Source organism: Camelus dromedarius, chromosome 8, assembly GCF_036321535.1.
Source record: "Camelus dromedarius isolate mCamDro1 chromosome 8, mCamDro1.pat, whole genome shotgun sequence".
NCBI classification, from domain to species: Eukaryota; Metazoa; Chordata; class Mammalia; order Artiodactyla; family Camelidae; genus Camelus; species Camelus dromedarius.
Genome location: NC_087443.1, coordinates 41,867,246 through 41,884,833, shown reverse-complemented (window position 1 = coordinate 41,884,833; position 17,588 = coordinate 41,867,246). Strand labels below are relative to the sequence as shown.

The window sequence follows — 17,588 nt, the reverse complement described above, 5'->3', positions numbered from 1 at the left end:
ATATATTTGCTCCAAAGCAAGGAAAAACATTACCCAAAGAATTGCAAAGAAAACAAGTTCACTTAAGAGCAAAAATACTTAAAAGTTTTAATCAGAAAATATTCGAGTCCTAGGAAAAAGAATAATACATTTCACGATTGGCTGATTCATGTCCATACAACCAGCAACGACTGCACCTACCTCACTGAAGTCCTGCCGTGTTTCAAAAGCATCCTTTGGCCAAATGGCAGCCCTCTGGTCTATTCTATAAAATACAAAGAAAAATTATTTCCATTTAAAAGAAACCTTTAAACACTGCTTACTTAAATCTGGTAGCTACAGATTTGGCCATATCCCTGTTAAAAACTCTCAGTGGTGTCCTACTGCCTGAAGAATAAAAACCAGACCCCATGTAATAGCCTGCCACATATTACAGGGTTGAACTCTGCCCATCTTCTCTCCCACCACCTATCACTCTCACCCTTGACCCCTCCCTCCCAGCCTCCCTGGCCTTCTGTTTCTTGAACACACAGTGCTGGTTCCCTGTTCAAACCTTCACATTTGCTTTCCCCCCAGATCTTCACAAAGCTGACTCTTCCCAGCATCATCTATGCTCCTCTGTCACCTCCCAATGAGGTCCTCCTGATCTCTCTAATACAAGTCCCCTCCCCTTCACTCTCTACTGCACTGTCCTCAGATTTTCTTCTTAGTGCTTATTACTACCTAAAATTACACTGTTTATTTGCATTTCCCCATTAAATTGTAAACTCCAAGAAATCAGTGATTCTGTCCATTTTCTACACTGCTAAGTCCTCAGTACCTAGCACAAATCCAATGCTTTTTCATTCATTCAAAAAAATTTTTTTGAATACATGAATATGATCTGTTACAGCTGTTACAGAAAGTTACCATTTGTTCCCTGAAGATAGCTTCTGGAAATGTCATCCTATCTCTTAACACAATAAACGTTATAGCAACTGTTGAGTAACATGTAAAGCGAGATTTTGCCACTTCACAATTTCCAACGGAAGAAAAAGGACTTAAAATCACACAAACTGACTCAGAATACATTTTTTAGGTTAAAAACAAAAAACCCAAACTCCACTACAGGCAGATGCTTAGCTCCAAATCATGATTCATCAAATGCTATGGTTCAATGGCATCTATTACATAACACTGAGGTTTTTCCACAGCAGTTTGCTATTATATAATAAATATATTCAATTATAGTTATTATCCTTATAAAAAGGCCTGCTATCTTAAGGAATAAAAGATTTAGTCAGTGGTAAGTCATTTATAAAAAGATTTATTTTGGGACATAATTATTTACAGTTATTATTCTGCTTCAGTTTGAGTCCTACAGAAAGCACATAGGTCCTCCGAATGATCATCAAGGTTAATGATTTCTAAGAGTCATGATGCACGCTGAGAAATGCCACAAGCCAAACTCCTTCAAAATATTCTTAAGAATGCAAAGTTCTCTCAGTCCTAGCACTGGGAACTGTGCAAACAATTTACTTCTAATGAGAAAAATGAGATGGTAAAACAAAACTGTGATGCTCACACTGATGTCTACAATGTCTCTCCTGGGTGTGAGAGAAGTCTAAGGGTCCCAAACATGAGCTCAGGGAGAGAAAGCTCAAGTGAGAAAAGAAAGTGAGGAAGAAGGCTGTTGACACACCCATTCTCTGCACATCAATTCCCTGAGCCATGAACAATGATTCCAAAGCTTCTGAAAATACCAAGTAGTGCTTTCCTACTACAAAATGGGGGGAATCCTGTCCCCCTTGGGTGTAGGGTTTAAACCCAACCTATCCAGTAACATCTAAAACTTTGAATGGCTCCTAATTTCTCTGTAACCTAAAGTGGTTCTCAAATTGTGTTTCTAGAGAGTTATGGTAGCACCAGAAAAACGAAAGTCAGGTTCTCTAACGGAAAGAATATTTACCATTTTACAGTTTTCAATCAAAAATTTCTCCAGGGCTTTGATGCCAGCAGATTGTAAAACACAGTAGCAAATACTAACAGAAGAAAGCAGAAACAGACTTTGTTAAAAATATACAGTAGGTATTACTGAGATGCAGAGATTACAGCCTACATGTAATTACTCACACATTCTTCCAGGAAAACTATTTGTAGTCGCACATAAACCTCCAGATCAAGTTTGAGAACTGCAGTCTAAGCCTCAAAGGTGCTTTAATTTGACCCAGCTGAGTGTCTCCTGTGTGCCTGGGACAGTACTGAGGAGATAAGAATCAACAAGCAGACTCTAGGCCTTTAGGAGACTTACAATCTAGTGGATTCTGAAGCAGAGAATAAAACTAATTAATACCCAGTCTTGAGACAGTTTCCATAAATCAAGGATCAGGGCATGGGAGCTGATACTAGAACGACAGAGAGGAACTGGGGTGGTAGAGACACAGAAGAGATGTTTTCAAGGGTGAAAATAAGCAAGAGGTCTTGGGTCCGTATTCAAAGTATGAAACGAAAGAGATGGCGTGATGAAAATTCTTCCAAAGTTTTGAGCCTGTGTGACAAGAAAGATGATGAGTGGTCTTCTACAATGGAGACAGAAAGATATGTCATTTGTTGGAGAGAGCGGGCAGCTGGCGTAACAAGAGGCAATTCACGAGTTTTGACTTAGATATTTGAAGCTTGAAGCAAGGCTGAAATATGGAAGTGAAAACCCACGAGCAGGGCTCGCCCCAGCACCGGGTGCTCAACAGTGGGTTCAGGAGAGAGAGGCTGGTGATGACAGTGGTGACACAGAGGCTACAGGTCCTGTATCAGTTTTTAACTCACTGTGTGGCCAGAGCCCAGCACAGTGCCCAGCACACGATACACACTCACTACATGCCTGCTGGGTTGATGAATAAATGAAGAAGCAGAAGGAACAAGACCCAAGAATGACTTCGTGATCTACCACCTTTTAGGTGTGTGTACCCACAGGCAAGGTATTAACCTCTCAGCCTCAGTTTCCTCATCCGTAAAGTGAAGATAACAGCAGGTACCACAGCAGATAGATAACTCAGGAGGGAAACTGAAGGACAGTTCATGAACAATGCTTACTGCTACTGTTAACTGTATTAAACGTAACACATGAACTCTATAATTAAATTTAAAAATACCATTAGAGATTTATAAATGATGATGATTAATGGTTCATTTTATTAATAAAATAACTAAAGCCTTGTAAGTAAATAAGACGAAAAAGGGAAAAGCTGCAGTCATCCTTACTCAGAGCCACTGGGTAGATCTCTGAAACTGGCCAGTTAGGAGATAAAAGAAAGAAGAGACATGAAGAAAACAAAGATGCATCAGTAAGAAGAAAAGAAGCCAACCAGAACAGCACTCTAGAACTAAAGAGAAACATGTTACAAGAACGATGAGAGTCACGCAGAGCCCAACAATTTCAGTAAATTCCAGGCACTCTACTGACATTATTTCATTCAACCCTTGTGGTAACCACATGAGATTAGCACTACTAGATCCATTTGACCTAACAGGAGACAGTTCAGGCAATTAAATAATTTTATCCATTCATTAAACAAGTATTTATTAAGTACCAGCTTATGCCAATTGCTAGTGCTGAGAATAAAACAGGGAATGAAACACATCTCTGCCCTAATGGAACTTATGTTCTCCTGAAAGCAGAGAGAACTTAAGGAAATAAGCCAGTGATCTCTGGTGCCCAGGTGCTACGTATTAGGGAGAAAAAGAAAATGAGGCAAGGAGAACAGGACATGCAGGAAAACTGCCCAAGCTCACGCTGCTAGGAAATCTCAAAGTCATCTGGAGCTAATGAGGATGAACTAATGTGGAGACATAAAAGGCCACTGGATCCGAAAAGATAAAGGTCAAGGCAGAAGAGAAATCTAACAGAAGCTTCTCACCAGAGGAATTTAGCAATGAAATGAAAACTGGAACAGGTTTTCTTTTTAAGATCTTTCAAGATAATGCTTGAATCATTTACAATCCTGCCTGGAAGCTGGCCTAAACACCAAAACTGGGTCACACCAAAACACTCCAATTCTCTCAACTCCCTTCACCCAAAACGACAGTAGGAAAGCGGCCAAGCACATCTCCGTCAGAAGTGTGCTACTGGAGAGGGCAATGAGGAGACGGCCAGTCAATTCCAACACAACTGTGCCCTCCAGCCCAGGCCAAGGCCATGGGAAATGCAGCCTGGACTCCTGATACGGCTTCAGCATTGATGCCTCCAATCACCATCACTCCCAACACCCTCCCCACCCCCACCCCCCCCATCACTGCTACCATGATGACCACCACCATGAGAGACTTCAAAATAGAGAAACAAAGCGAACTGTGTGCTGATGTTAAGAGTTTCTTTCTGGATTCTACAACTGCAAAATTGTGGATTGCCTGTGGCCGTGCAACTTTTTCAAAAACTTCTGGTGTTCCCACATTGCTGGAACCCAAAGCCTATGCTGAGCCAGCCTGTAGGGTCATCCTGCAGTGACCTTCCCTTGGGAAGTGGACTGGAATTCAAAGCAGCAAAACAAACAAAGCATTAAGATATTTTTCTTGGCTCAAGGATAATGTCAAGCCACAGATGTGATAATTTGTGAAGAAGCAGTATTTTAGCATAGGATTGTTGATTTATATCAACTTTCTATAATTAAATTAGCAGATAAAAGCATTCCTTATCTCAGTGAAAAGCTTCCTCATCTATCCAGTTGCTCATGAAAGACTGAGAATTATCTGACACTCTCCTCTCCCTCAAGCCCAATATGCCAACCCATTACCAATTCCTTCAATTTCTTATCCCAAATAACGTTTGCATCTGTCCCCTCACCCTCTCCCTCCCCCACGACCACCTTAGGCCACATCACCATCATCTGTCTTCTGGGCTACCTCCCTGATCTCCTTCTCCTCTACCCTCCGCAAACCATTTCCCACACAGAACATCGTCACCACTTTTCTGCACACTTAAAGACCAAAATTCTTCAAGCATCCCGTGACATCCTGAAGGGCTACATCTGCCGACTTCTTCCACCTCCATTCACCTCCTCCTCCTCCGTGTTCCCGCTGCACCAGCAGTCTCCCAGTCCCTTGGACACACCACATTCCTTTCCACGTCAGGCTCTCTCACATGCTGTTCCTGGGCCCCTAATGCTCTTCCCTCTCCACTTTCCTAATTAACTCGCTCATCCTTTAGCTACCAGGTACCAGACCAATCAGGTCTCCCTCTTGTATGTCTCACTAAACTCTGATCTTCCACGTCTGCCGTGTAGCACGTCTCAGTCCCTAACTGTGTATCTGTATAATTATTTGATCATCTCTGTCTCGTGATAGTAAGCTCTATGGGGCACAGGCTGTATGAGTCTTGCCTAACATTTTATTCTAGAGCTAATCCTGGCATTAGACACATAGTTGACACTCACATGTGGTTAATAAAGTATTAACCCCAGGGTTATGTACAGCTGCTGATTCTGATACGTTCCTGAGTGTGTGCAATGATTAGGATAAAACTCACACTCCCTCCTCCACCTGGAGCATGCTAGCAGGACTGGCAGGATGGGATGACTCTTATTCCCACCTGCAGGTACATTTCTTGCAGAGGAGACCTGCTAAAGATTAGCAAGTGGCTTTCTAACCCATGTTTAGAAAATCTAGGCAGAAAGAGTAAAAGGAGAGGCTCCATCACACTTTTCATGGTCCTTCATAAACAATCAGAATCTTAAAGCTACACAGTGCCTACCATGGATCACATCTTAAGAGTTCAAGGTATTCCACTGCCTCTGATTAAGCCCTGTGTTAGAAAGCAACACAGGATACGCTAATGTATACCCGGATGACAGTCAGCCGTCCGTATGACTGCTGTTTTTCCTGAAACCTTTTTGGAAACAAAAGGTATATCCCAAGAGGACAACCCACTGAGCAAAACAGTCTTTATGTACAAACAATAGCTCTATATGCAGACACAGACAAAATGGCAACAAATTCCAGTAATATTATTAGAAACAAGAATAGCCCTCAGAACCAGTAAACATAAAGTTCCTTTCCCTGCAGCCTGTAAGCTGTGTTAAAGCCAATCTCTTCTTGATTTTTTTTTTTTTTTTACCAAATTACTCTGCTAAAGGACTGAGATCAAATACTGGGCAGCCCACTTCAAAGATGGAGAAACTGGGGCACAGAGTTTCAAAGGACTCTCAGAGAGACAGCTGACAGAAAACAGAACTAGAAGTCGAGAGACATTCATAAACTGACTTTTCAACCCACGTATCTCTTTGTCCAGGTCAATGAACTCCCACAGTGGGCACAAGGGTGTCAGTGCTAGAAGTGGAACGCTGACCCCCAAAACAGGCCCTCCAGTAGCTGGGATCCAAGCCCCAGTCCTACCTCCCATCTTACACTTCTACACAGATTCCTGGACTCACACTTCCTGAATCAGAACTTCCAGAGGACTGGACTGCCGGTGTGTATTTACCAAGCACCCCAGGGCATTCCCACCTAGTTAACATTATCCTCAAAGTCCAGGGGCAATGACCTAGGAGGAGACCAGCAGCTGAAGGGTGCAGCTGAGGGACTTCTAGGGGTACAGGAGTGACCTGGGTGTTTCTGGCCTGGCCTCCTAGGGAACACATTCCAGAAGAGCGAAGGGCTAAGTCCTTGGAGACACACTGAGAAACTCTGAACACAAAGCAGCCCAACCACACGGGGATAAGCACCACTCCTTACCTTGGTGGGCTGGAATGGACACAAGAAACAGCCAGAACCATGTCAATGCCTGGAGAACACATGAAAAGGGGACTCAGGCCCCTAAGGCCAATGTCAGGATGGGGAGAGGGAAGGAGGAAGAGTTTGTGACAGGATCTTGAAGACAGGAGATCCAGCAGAAGTAGAGGTCCCAATAAAGTATCATCATTAATAATAGCTTGGTTTGCTGAGCAGGACACAAAGCGGTCGGCTCCCATCACCTCACTAACTTCACTCACTGAGTACAGAATAATGAGACACCTGCTCCGGTGCAGAGTCCTTAGCTCAGGAGGCAGAGTGGTCTCAGCAGAGCTTCCGGCCCATGGACAGCTCTGCTCACTCACCTTTCCCCACTTCAAGTATTTGCCAAGTCTCTTCAGTTTTCTGCCGCAAGGGTTTTGTTTGTTTTTAAGACAGAGCTTGATTCCTTAGCCTGAAGGTGTGGGAGAGTTACCTCCACTGGGGCCAAACCTCAGCCAGCAGAGCAGAGAGGGGAGTGTGTGGATAAACACTGCAGCGCCCCAACTTCCAGAGGGATACATCTGAGGACTTTCTGAGGATCACACTGTAATAGTGGTATGTAATAGCTTCTATCCCCACGTATAACTAGATCATGAACATGTGCCCATGTTAAGTAAAGACTCCCATAAAACATTTTTAAGTTTTAAGTATCCATCATGAAGATTGGCATTTCTTAAGGGGGTGATGGTATGCCCTCTAGGGGACATTTAGGAAATTGGGGACACAGAGGCTTGGGGTGCCCACTGACACCCTGTGAGCTAAAGCCAGTGCCCTTGACATGCACAGAGCAGTCCCACATAACAAGGAACTGTCCCCCACAACCCTGCATGACTGCCAAATGTTCGGTGGGAATGTGAGAACCAGAGGCACCTGCCTTCAGCACAATCTGAAGTAGAAAACGATGAGGGCTAGTGGATGAAACAGAAATACCTAGAATACACAGGTATGGAGGAGGGAATAAGACTTAACTGTCTCAAACAATTTTACTCAGAGCCACTATCCTATGATTCCACCACATATAGAAAGCCACGTGACTTCCCACCTACTTCTCTCAAAGTTATCGATTTTCTATTATAACCCTGTCTTCTTCCATGATTGATAATCTCCAGATCCGACAATGAAACATGTCCATCATAAGTTTCACTATGGTTAACCATTTCAAATCCTACGCCTAGGCAGCTTTTACCCTTAAGCACAGACCAAGGAAACTATAATGTATGTATATACAAAATATTTTTATATGATTCTTACTATAGCAATACCTATAAATATAAATCCTAGAAGTCATCAAAATATCAAGTAATTTGGAATTAGTTAAATAAAAGATAGTATATTCATAGAATAGACTATTTCATAGCCATGAATGTTTTATGATATGGAAAAACACAAATTAAGTGGGACAAACAAGCTACAAAGAAATATGTTTCTAAGATTTCATATATATGCAGAAAATTCATGTATCTATTTCACATAGATTTCAAATATTCTCTTTCATATATATCTATTTCATATGCATATACAAATTAAATCAAAAATGTTTTTATCTAGAATTGGTAAAGGATAAAAGAAAAAATAGAGGCAGAGTGGTGGGAGCTGTGTGTGTCGTTATATACGATGTGTGTGTATGTGAGATATTTTAGTCTTGAAAAGGAATGACCCTGTCGATAATACCAGCAGCACTGGAGTAGCCACTGCCTCGCTGGGAAGACAGAGAGTAAGTAAAAGAATAGCCTCATTCCCATGTCCTCAGGAACACTGAACACTTAACCAGCTAATCAAAGTCCTAAATCAGATTTAATTTTATACACACTCTATCTCCTATAATCATTATTGACATTTCTCTCTTAAATCTATTCCAAGCTAGGCTAAGAAGTTTTCCAAGATGTTGATACGATAAGGACAAAAGTTTTCATTCAATTTCCTAGAAGTATTATTTCTAACACAGCGTTATAATGACACCAAAGTTTGCAAAACAAGTTTCTAATAGAAAAACGAGTTTCTTATAGAAAATTGTATGTTAAAGTATTTGGTATAAAAAATCAAATTTGTTCACCATGGCCATAAATGATCTCACTAGCTTTGTGATAATTAACCCATTACTCAGCCTATGTATAAAGACTGTATAGTCAGAATGCACTCTGGTCTAGCTAGCTTTATACTCTGGGGCCTGCTTTAAATAAACAGTGCTTCTAACAGATTCAAACCCTAATGCATCAGAAAGCCTCTTTCATACATCATTCTTTTTTATGTCCACATTAAAACAACAGAGACAACATAAAAATGCACACTACAATGGTAACAGAGGTCATATCTGGGTGGTAAGATCACAAGAAATTTTATGTCCTTGGAATTTACTGTTTCCCAATATAATCATGTTTCACTTATTTTATTATTATTTTTAATGAAAGAATGAGTCTCCCTTTTATTTTTATGCTAGTCATTGTCCAGCCAAAGTGCTAACATTTTATCAAGGAATCAAGGGCAGACTCCTCCAAAAAAAAAAAAAAAAAAAAGATTTCATTCCCAGAATAATCAAGTGTGGGCTCATTTTCAATCAGCAGTTTAAGGATTTGGTGTGGGGTTTGTGCGTATGTGTGTGCGCACGCACGTGCTCTACAGCAGGGAGGATGAAGTATTTTTATCCGGGACTGCAAGAGCTTGTATTATTAAGCTAAAGTCTTTCCATGTCTAATCCTTTAAACAGCTAGAATGTTGAGCATTTTCAGTGTTGGAGCCAGAAGGGGCTTTAGAAATTATCTGACCCCAACTCTTATTAGAGGAGGGAACTGAGGGACTTCAGTGAAGTGGCCAAGGTCATCTGATAGACATAAGACGCTCCATTTCTTAATCTGAAGGTTCTTTCCATTCCACCAGACTGCTTCTGTGCCCACAGGGTGGAGGCAGGATTTGGGGGTGTGGGAGAGCCCTCACTATACGGGCCCCTTTCTACACCGTGTAAGAAGAGAAAGCTATTTTTAGAACCTCCTCACTACCCAACTGCATACCAGGGAGTTTCAAAACATTGTCAAGACAAGCTAATTTTTAAAAAAAAAAAAAACTCTACCTCACCCCATTGCCCAATTAAAAAAAAAAAAAAAGAAGAGAAAAAAATTCTAAGAGTACACCGATAAGAACATGCTGACGACATGCAGAGCTCCCGCTCTGGTACAGTCCAAGAAGGCAGACCTTATCTTCTTTATTATTAAAAATCTCTGGATGCTCATTCTCTTACTCGTGTTTTTTTCTTTTTAGCAGAGCCCATTAAGACTCTGCTTACTTATATGAAAAACATTTGAACAAGAAACAATCAGCTATTAAAACACATACAAATTGTCTCTCTCAAAAACAAAAGATGAAAGGATTTATCCCCCATGGAAAAGTTGCTGCCAACAAAACTTCCTCTTTCCATAAAGCAACAAAGCCTTTTCTTTTATCTGGAATGTTACAAAAATAGTCAAAGCCATCAAAGGCTGTTATCCTTGCTAATACCCCAATCTTCAACCCCCTCTAACTGGGGACTTCCAGATGAAGAAGCTAATGAACTTCAACTGGCAAATGTAACCACCAACTTAATTAGTAGTAACACACTGCTATAGAATAGCTCCTGTTTATACAGAGGAGGTCTTTAACGACATTAAAAGGCTTAATGCTGTCATAAATTCTAATATAATATTTTAAACACAAGTGAATTAATCACTCTCAAAAGTAAATTTACTTAGCTGGGTAAGAAATCCCCAACTTCATTAGTATTCTCGTACATTCATAAATTCCCCTTTGTCATATCTTGAGCATTTACAGGATTGGCACTGGCTTTAGCTATAAAAATCAATCAAACTAATGCATATTCATCAACTCACTGCTCTCAGCAGATTGATGGCACTTGTCTTGGTTCTATTACAAGGGAAGTGAGGGCTTAAGCCAATCACAGCCTCACAGGGTATCAAACTAGAAAATGAGAGGGTTGTATTAAATGATTACTAAGGCTTCATTCTTGCTCTAACTAAATGCAGTTCAATAGTTTGACATGTTTTGAAAAACTCCAGGTACTGAGGAGCATGCTAGGGTAGGGTAATTTGTGGCCCCACCACTCAGATGCACCAAAAATCCAAGTTAGAATGTAAACACAGCATCTTGGAAAAGGAAGCATTAAGGCATTATCAGCCCTTACTTTATTTAGGGCTTAGCTCCAGGCAGCTAGAATCCAAAGGATGAGCAGTTGCTGGCAAGAAGAGGATTGAAGCAGGCATTTTAAATCAAATGCCTACAGGAGCCAAGCAAAGAGCATAAATAAATGAAGAGATCTGGGTGAGAACTGTGAAAAAGTGGAGAGCTGCTTCTCAGCTCTAGCTAACTGCTGCCTTGTAGGAATGTATGCCCTGGGTTATCTCATCATATTTTTCAAAAGAACAAAGATTTGTAAAACTTGATTTTTAAATATTGAAATAAAGTATGTTAAAACATTCTACAAGCCAAATATGTCTCCATACCAGATACTAGGACCCCATATCTGAGATCTCTGATGTGGGGCACTGTACCACCAAGGAATATAACAGAGGGACGTAGGGATATAGCAAATAGGAGGAAAGATGCAATGGAAAAGGGCAGAGTGGGCTCAGTCAATATCTGAGGCTGGCTCTGTGGAGGGAATGCAAACTTGGATTTAAGAAGAGATTAAGACAGTGAGTCTAAACCTTTTGGGGGGTCATGGGTAGCATATGAGATTCTGATAAATGCTTTAGAGATTTTCCCTGGACAAATAAACACATGCAGTAAGCAAAATAATGCCACCCACCAGGATGTCTGTGTCCTCACTCCTTGTCCCCCTCCTGACGTTACCTTTCGTGACAAGAGATTCTGCCAATGTGATTAAGTTAAGGACCTTGAGATGCAGAAATTATAGTGGGTCATCTGAGTGGACCCACTAATCACATGAATCCTTAAAATCAAAAAACCTTTCCTGCCCATGGCTGGTAACAGAGAAGAACAAACCTGACTCCATATTGGATCTATTCCTTTAGCTCTAGTACTCTGTTGCTTGTGCTGAGTCATGCTGGCTCTGCACCTTTTGTAAAAGAATGTTGTCTATAGCCTGAAATACACATATAGTCCATCTCAAGGCTCTGACCTTTAGAGTTACAACACTTTTCCATTCACACAGAGGCAGTTGCAGAACAGAGAACAACCTTTGTTTTGTTGGAGGTTTACAGGAACAGTGTGATCAAATAAATCTACACGGAAAGCTGCAAGAACAAAAGATTCCAGCACCAAAAAGTTTGCAAAAATCAGCCAAACCCTCTCCCCTTTCAGTACAAAAGAATTCTGAATTCTACCTCTGGTAAGATGGACCTTTGGGCACTAGCCCACCTTCTTCTCAGTCTGCTGGCTTTCTGAATAAAGTAGCTGTTCCTTGCCCCAACAACTCATCTCTCAATTTATTGGCCTGTCAATGAGACCTGCAGTAGGAGCTTGGACCCAGTAACACGGTCAGAGGGAGACACATGGAAGAAGGCTCAGAGAGATGCCATGTTGCTAACTTTGAAAATGCAGCAAGAGGCCATGAGCCAAGCAGTGTAGGCAGCTTCTGAATGCTGGAATAGCCAAGGAAATAGATCAATTCTCCCTTAAAACTTCCAGAAAGGAGTGCAGGCCTGGTGACGCCTTTATTTAAGCCCAATGAGACCCATGTTGGTCATGTATCCTACAGAATTTATAAAACTATAAATTTATGTTGTTTTAAGCCACAGGTTTGTGGTCATTTGTTACAGTAGCAATAAAAAACCAATATAGTATATACACATTCAGACTTTGGCAAAATCATTCATATGCCTCCCTGAAGCTCACCCACAAAGATAAAGGCTCCTGGTGCTAGAAAGAGCTAACAACACACTCTCAGCGCTGTAAGGTATGAAACTGTTTCCCCTTGGCACACGTGGGAAGATAAATACCCACCCCATGCCACAATCAATTACAAAATCTCACTTCTACAATGATGGAGTCACTCTCTGAACACTAACTACTCCTTTGAGACTCACCCAAATTGCATGTGACCCCTTGATGGCTCGTTGCTGCAGAAGTCTTTCTTCCTTTTCTCAAAGTGTTCATTATGCTAAGAACATGCTTCCCCACCTCATCCCCAAGAAGGTGGCATTTTACACCTGCTGAGATTTAGCCTGGATTCTTCCCTCACTTTGAGCCAGACCTAGGTCTGGCATGTCCTGTTACAGTACCATGTCACCATCAAGTTCTTACTGGGCATGGTATTCCCGAACCTGGCCATATGCTGGCTTAAAACGGAAGAGGAATGTTATCAGGAATGTGAGCTACCTGACTCAAAGTTGTTTTTAGCCTCAGATCTCATTTCATCAGTTCATCAAATTTCACAATCCCTGTAATATTTTGAGATTGTTTTTCTTTTAAGTTCCATTAGAATGACCCTAGGTAACGCCACCATGGTTGTGACAAATAACTCTGCAGTTTAAAGGTTGCCATCCCAATCTAAACACTAAACCTAATATACCAGACACAACTAGCCTAACAAAGCTGCTGATCTGGGACTTAACACCGGATCCTGTGATTGCCAACACTGGTGCACAGACAATTCTGGAATGCTGCTGGCTCAGAAAGCTAAATCCTGTCAAAGCAGAATATAGAGGCTAGAAGGGAAAAAGAAGAAAAGAACAAGGTATTTGGGGTCCTATGGAAGTTTGCTAAAATGAAGAGGAAGAAAGACTAGAGACCAGATCTGTTTTTGCAAGAAACGGCCTATCTACTGGGGAGAGAAGCCTGACTTAGTGAGGAAGGCTGCCCAGTGACCCTGTATCTGATTCCTTTTCCCGACATACAGAAGAGGTCTAGGAACCTCCTAAAAATTTACATTAACTTTTGTGTGTATGTGCATCCCTTTTGTTCTAGGGAAAGGTGCTATGAATCTGAGAATCTTAATGAAACTAACTCCCTACCCCCAAATGTAAGAAATAGCTCAGTGGCAGAGCATCTGCTTAACATGCACAAGGTCCTGAGTTCAATCCCCAGTACCTCCATTAAAAAATAATCATAAAAATTAAAAATAAGTAAAATCTTACAAGAAAAAGAATTGCTGCCTTTATGTTGCCCCATGAGGGCTTTTCTAATTCAATACACTTAGCTCTTACTAGTCATATGTAAATGACTCCCACCACAGGATCCTATTAAATTGCTGACTTTCCTTTTGATGACATTAATATTACCATTTACCTTCTCCACAGTACATGGGATATAAAGTGGTTTTAAGGGTACCAAATATCAAGTATCTTGAGAAGGGTAACTGCTAATGTAATTTTCTTCATCAGCTTCTGTGGAATATCCACCCCAAAGGGCCACCATCTATTCCTTTTGTTTTTAGTGTTTTGCATTACCTTTTTTATTATTCTGAAATACGCATGGGAATATATAGTTGGCCTTATTCTTGCTGAGAGAAGCAGTCACCAGTCTGATGTGGGGGAGACAGGGTCACTGCCTAAACTGGTTCCAGCCAGCCTAAAACTGCTTTGTTACAGTAAGGCCTCCAGAAGGAGGGAGAGTGTCCTGGTCAGCAGAGAAATGACAGGGCTGAGTCTTACCGAACCTGACCTGAGATCAAGATAAACAGACAAGAGATGGTGACCAGGAGTTGAGGCCAAGATGGCGGAGTAGATGGATGCGGTGCCCACCCTCTCCCACGAACACAACAAAAACTACACTTACATGTGAAACAACTTGCACAAAATACCTACTGAACTTTGGGAGATTATCTCTTACATCAGAAATAAAGGGAGAATCCTCATAAAACTGGATAAACAAGTTTACACCATATAGGATGGGGAACTATATTCAGTATCTTGTAGTAACCTATAATGAAAAAGAACATGAAAATGAATACATGCACATGTATGACTGAAACATTATGCTGTTCACCAGAAACTGATACAACATTACAAACTGACTATATTTTAATTTTAAAAAATTAAAAGAAAAATTTTTTAATTAAAAAAAAGAGAGATGGAGGGTGAGAAAAGGGTGAGGAGGGTGAGAAAAGGCACCCAGGAATCCAACCAGATAATCAGTCCTCATCAACCCTCTGGGGCTCTACACATTTAGTAAGCTGAGTATTTAAAAGCACAATTTCATAACACAGCCAATCTTGTCTGTAGTTGTTGATTCATATCGACTCTGCTGCCTTGGAAAAAATTTCTAAAGGTCATGCTCAGAAGTATAGCCCTCCCTTTCCCTGAGCAAGAGCTATGATTACACTGTACACAAGATCCTACAAAGACAGCTGACACAACTAGCGGTTGAATTCTTTCTTCTGTTTATTTCCAGAAGAGACTTTCCATAGACAGCTGCAATGCCAGGCTCCCATCCGAACGCCAGGCCAACCTGGCTACAGACAGCCTTCCACCCACATTCCTGCCCTGGACCCCGGGCTATCTCCAGCAAGTCTAGCAGAGCAGAGAAGCCAGCCTCAGGGCCACTTCAGGGCTTAAGGGCACCACTTGGATCAATCAGCACAGAAGCAGCAGCACCTGCTATGCTGTAATCAGACATCTGGAGGTTCAAATTCTGGCTCAAACTTCTTACTGTGCAACATTAGACAAACACCTGAATGTCTCAGTCTCAGGCTCCCCTGCCATAAAATGAGGCTAGGAGTACCCAGTTTCTGGAAAAGTGGCGAGGGCCAGATGACAGAAGATGTGAAAAGCAATTGGCTTGATGTCTGCACTGTCATCACTAATCATTATCACAGAAGAAAACCTAATCACCTCTAGCAGAGAATGAAAGCAGACACAATAAAATCAGCATTTCTCTAAGGGCAGACTGGTCTCCACTCCCCTCTGAGCCTTAAGGCTCATTATCTTCCAACTGAAGGCAGAGAAAGCAGTTATTTACATTTCTCTTAAGCTCAGAGTCAATGATTCTCCGTCTGGGCCTCTTTAAGCAGCTTCTCTCACCTCAAGGAATGCCAACAGAAGTGCCTTGCCTCTTGAGTGGGGTAGCCAGCACAGGCATTAGCATTTCTGGGCAAGGACTCCCAGGCCCAATGCAACTTCTGTCAACAAAGGACCCACCTTGGTTGAACTCGCACGGTTTCTTGGCACCTAAAGGTATGGTCCTGTGGACTCTGCTGAGCTGGCATTCCTGTTCTCCCCTGACACTCTGACTGGCTGGGTACCACATGCTCTGTCTCCTGCAAGAAAAACAGCAAAAGCAGATGAACTGTCAGCAGCCATCAGTTCCTCAGTGTCTCCGGCGTGGGGTGGGTCTCAGGTCAGGGCAGCAGCAACACCAAACACACGCTGCCGATGGGAGAGGGGAAGCAGGCCAATGAGGGACCCAAAAGTTAAAAAGCCTCTTTCTATCAGTCAGTTGCTGCAAAGTTACAGAATAAATAAAAATAATAATAAAAATCTAAACTTTATAGACATTAACAATATTAGAGAAGAGTATTTGATGAATAGACATATCTAAAAATACTATCTCCAGAATATTTATAGCATAGGCTCATTTTTGCAAAAACAAATGTATGAATGTATACACACACACAGACACAGACACACAGAGATTGGGATAAAGTGAACCAAATCTTAACAGTGACTAACACTAAGATGTCATTTTTTTTTCCTTTGAGCATCCATCTATATAAACATTTTTTTTACAACAATCATACATCATTCCTGTAATAAGAAAGAAATGCGAGTTAGTCTGAAAACTAAGGAACAAATTATTTTTATAAATTCCAAATCCCCAGCATGCTCGGTCTCCATACGTCCCTCTGTCCCTTCCTCCCTTCACACCCCCCCCAACACACCCCTACACGTGTCACTGGCTACTCTACATCCAAAGAAATTACCTTATTAGTTCCATCATCCCATGATGAAATCTACTCAATTTAGAAACTCCCTAGAAGCTAATTCTAGAGAGTATCACAAACATGCCCAAGCTAAGATGAACCTGTATTCAATACAAGGACACACACCCAAAATGAAAGGCATACGTAAGTTCAGCAATTGAATCACTATGGTCTTTAAGCTAGGCCAAACCTCTGACAAATTTTCCTTAGGATAATATAGCCCCTCTCTACCTGATAAATGAAACACTAAGGCCAAAATCAGTGAGAAATTTAGAAAATCCAGATGGCTACTGTCATGCAGTCAAAAACATTCATGTGATGCAGTGAATCTGGGTCTGACTGTGCAGTTTATTGTGGTGACAATATAGACCAAGTTCCTCTAGTAGAGATGTGGGTTGAAGTCAGTACAAGTGCCAATACATCAGGTGTCTCAGAAGTCACTTTTCCAAAATAAGAATAATTTGGTGGGGCTATTTGCCAAGTAGTCATCACAAAATCATAGTCTAGATGCCTTCCTATAAAAGGGACAGAGTGGACAGTGGGGAGCAGAGCTAAGGAAAAGGAATGAATTAGACCTACCAGGATCCTTTCTTTTATTCCATTTTTCTAAGCCTCCAGCTTGAGGCAGGAGAACACATTATATGAAAGGCTTCCATTAATATACAATAGTTCCCTAGACATAGTAGCTACTTGTGAAAAATTCTACAGCTACCCAAATACTGGCCAAGATTATCCAAACAATGGTTTTCAAGTGAGATAGCTCTGCCTGCAAGTATTCTAGGTATGTGACCTCAGGTAAATTATATCAGTTAGCTGGACCTCAGTTTTCTTGTCTATAAAATGGAGCTAATACTCCAAACTCACAAAGTTGTTGAACAAAACGTAGTAGGGAAGAACAAATTTGACTTCATATTAGATCTGTTCCTTTGGTTGCAACCCTGTGCTCTATTTCCTGTGCTTAGTCATGCTGGTTCTGTACCTTTTGTAAAAGAATGTTGCTTGT

General features: G+C 41.3%; 1 protein-coding gene across 12 annotated transcripts in view; it reads right to left on the bottom strand.

Moving 5' to 3' along the window:
* The window catches only part of FAM13C (family with sequence similarity 13 member C), a 542,774-nt gene that overhangs the window by 476,121 nt on the left and 49,065 nt on the right, over positions 1–17,588 (bottom strand). For all 12 annotated transcript variants that reach the window (XM_064488166.1, XM_010985766.3, XM_031461297.2 and 9 more), the window contains 2 exons: positions 15,804–15,922; positions 181–244 (listed from right to left, as the gene is read on the bottom strand). In XM_064488166.1, the coding sequence (XP_064344236.1) occupies positions 181–244; positions 15,804–15,922 (183 nt within the window). The remainder of the gene's footprint in view (positions 1–180; positions 245–15,803; positions 15,923–17,588) is intronic.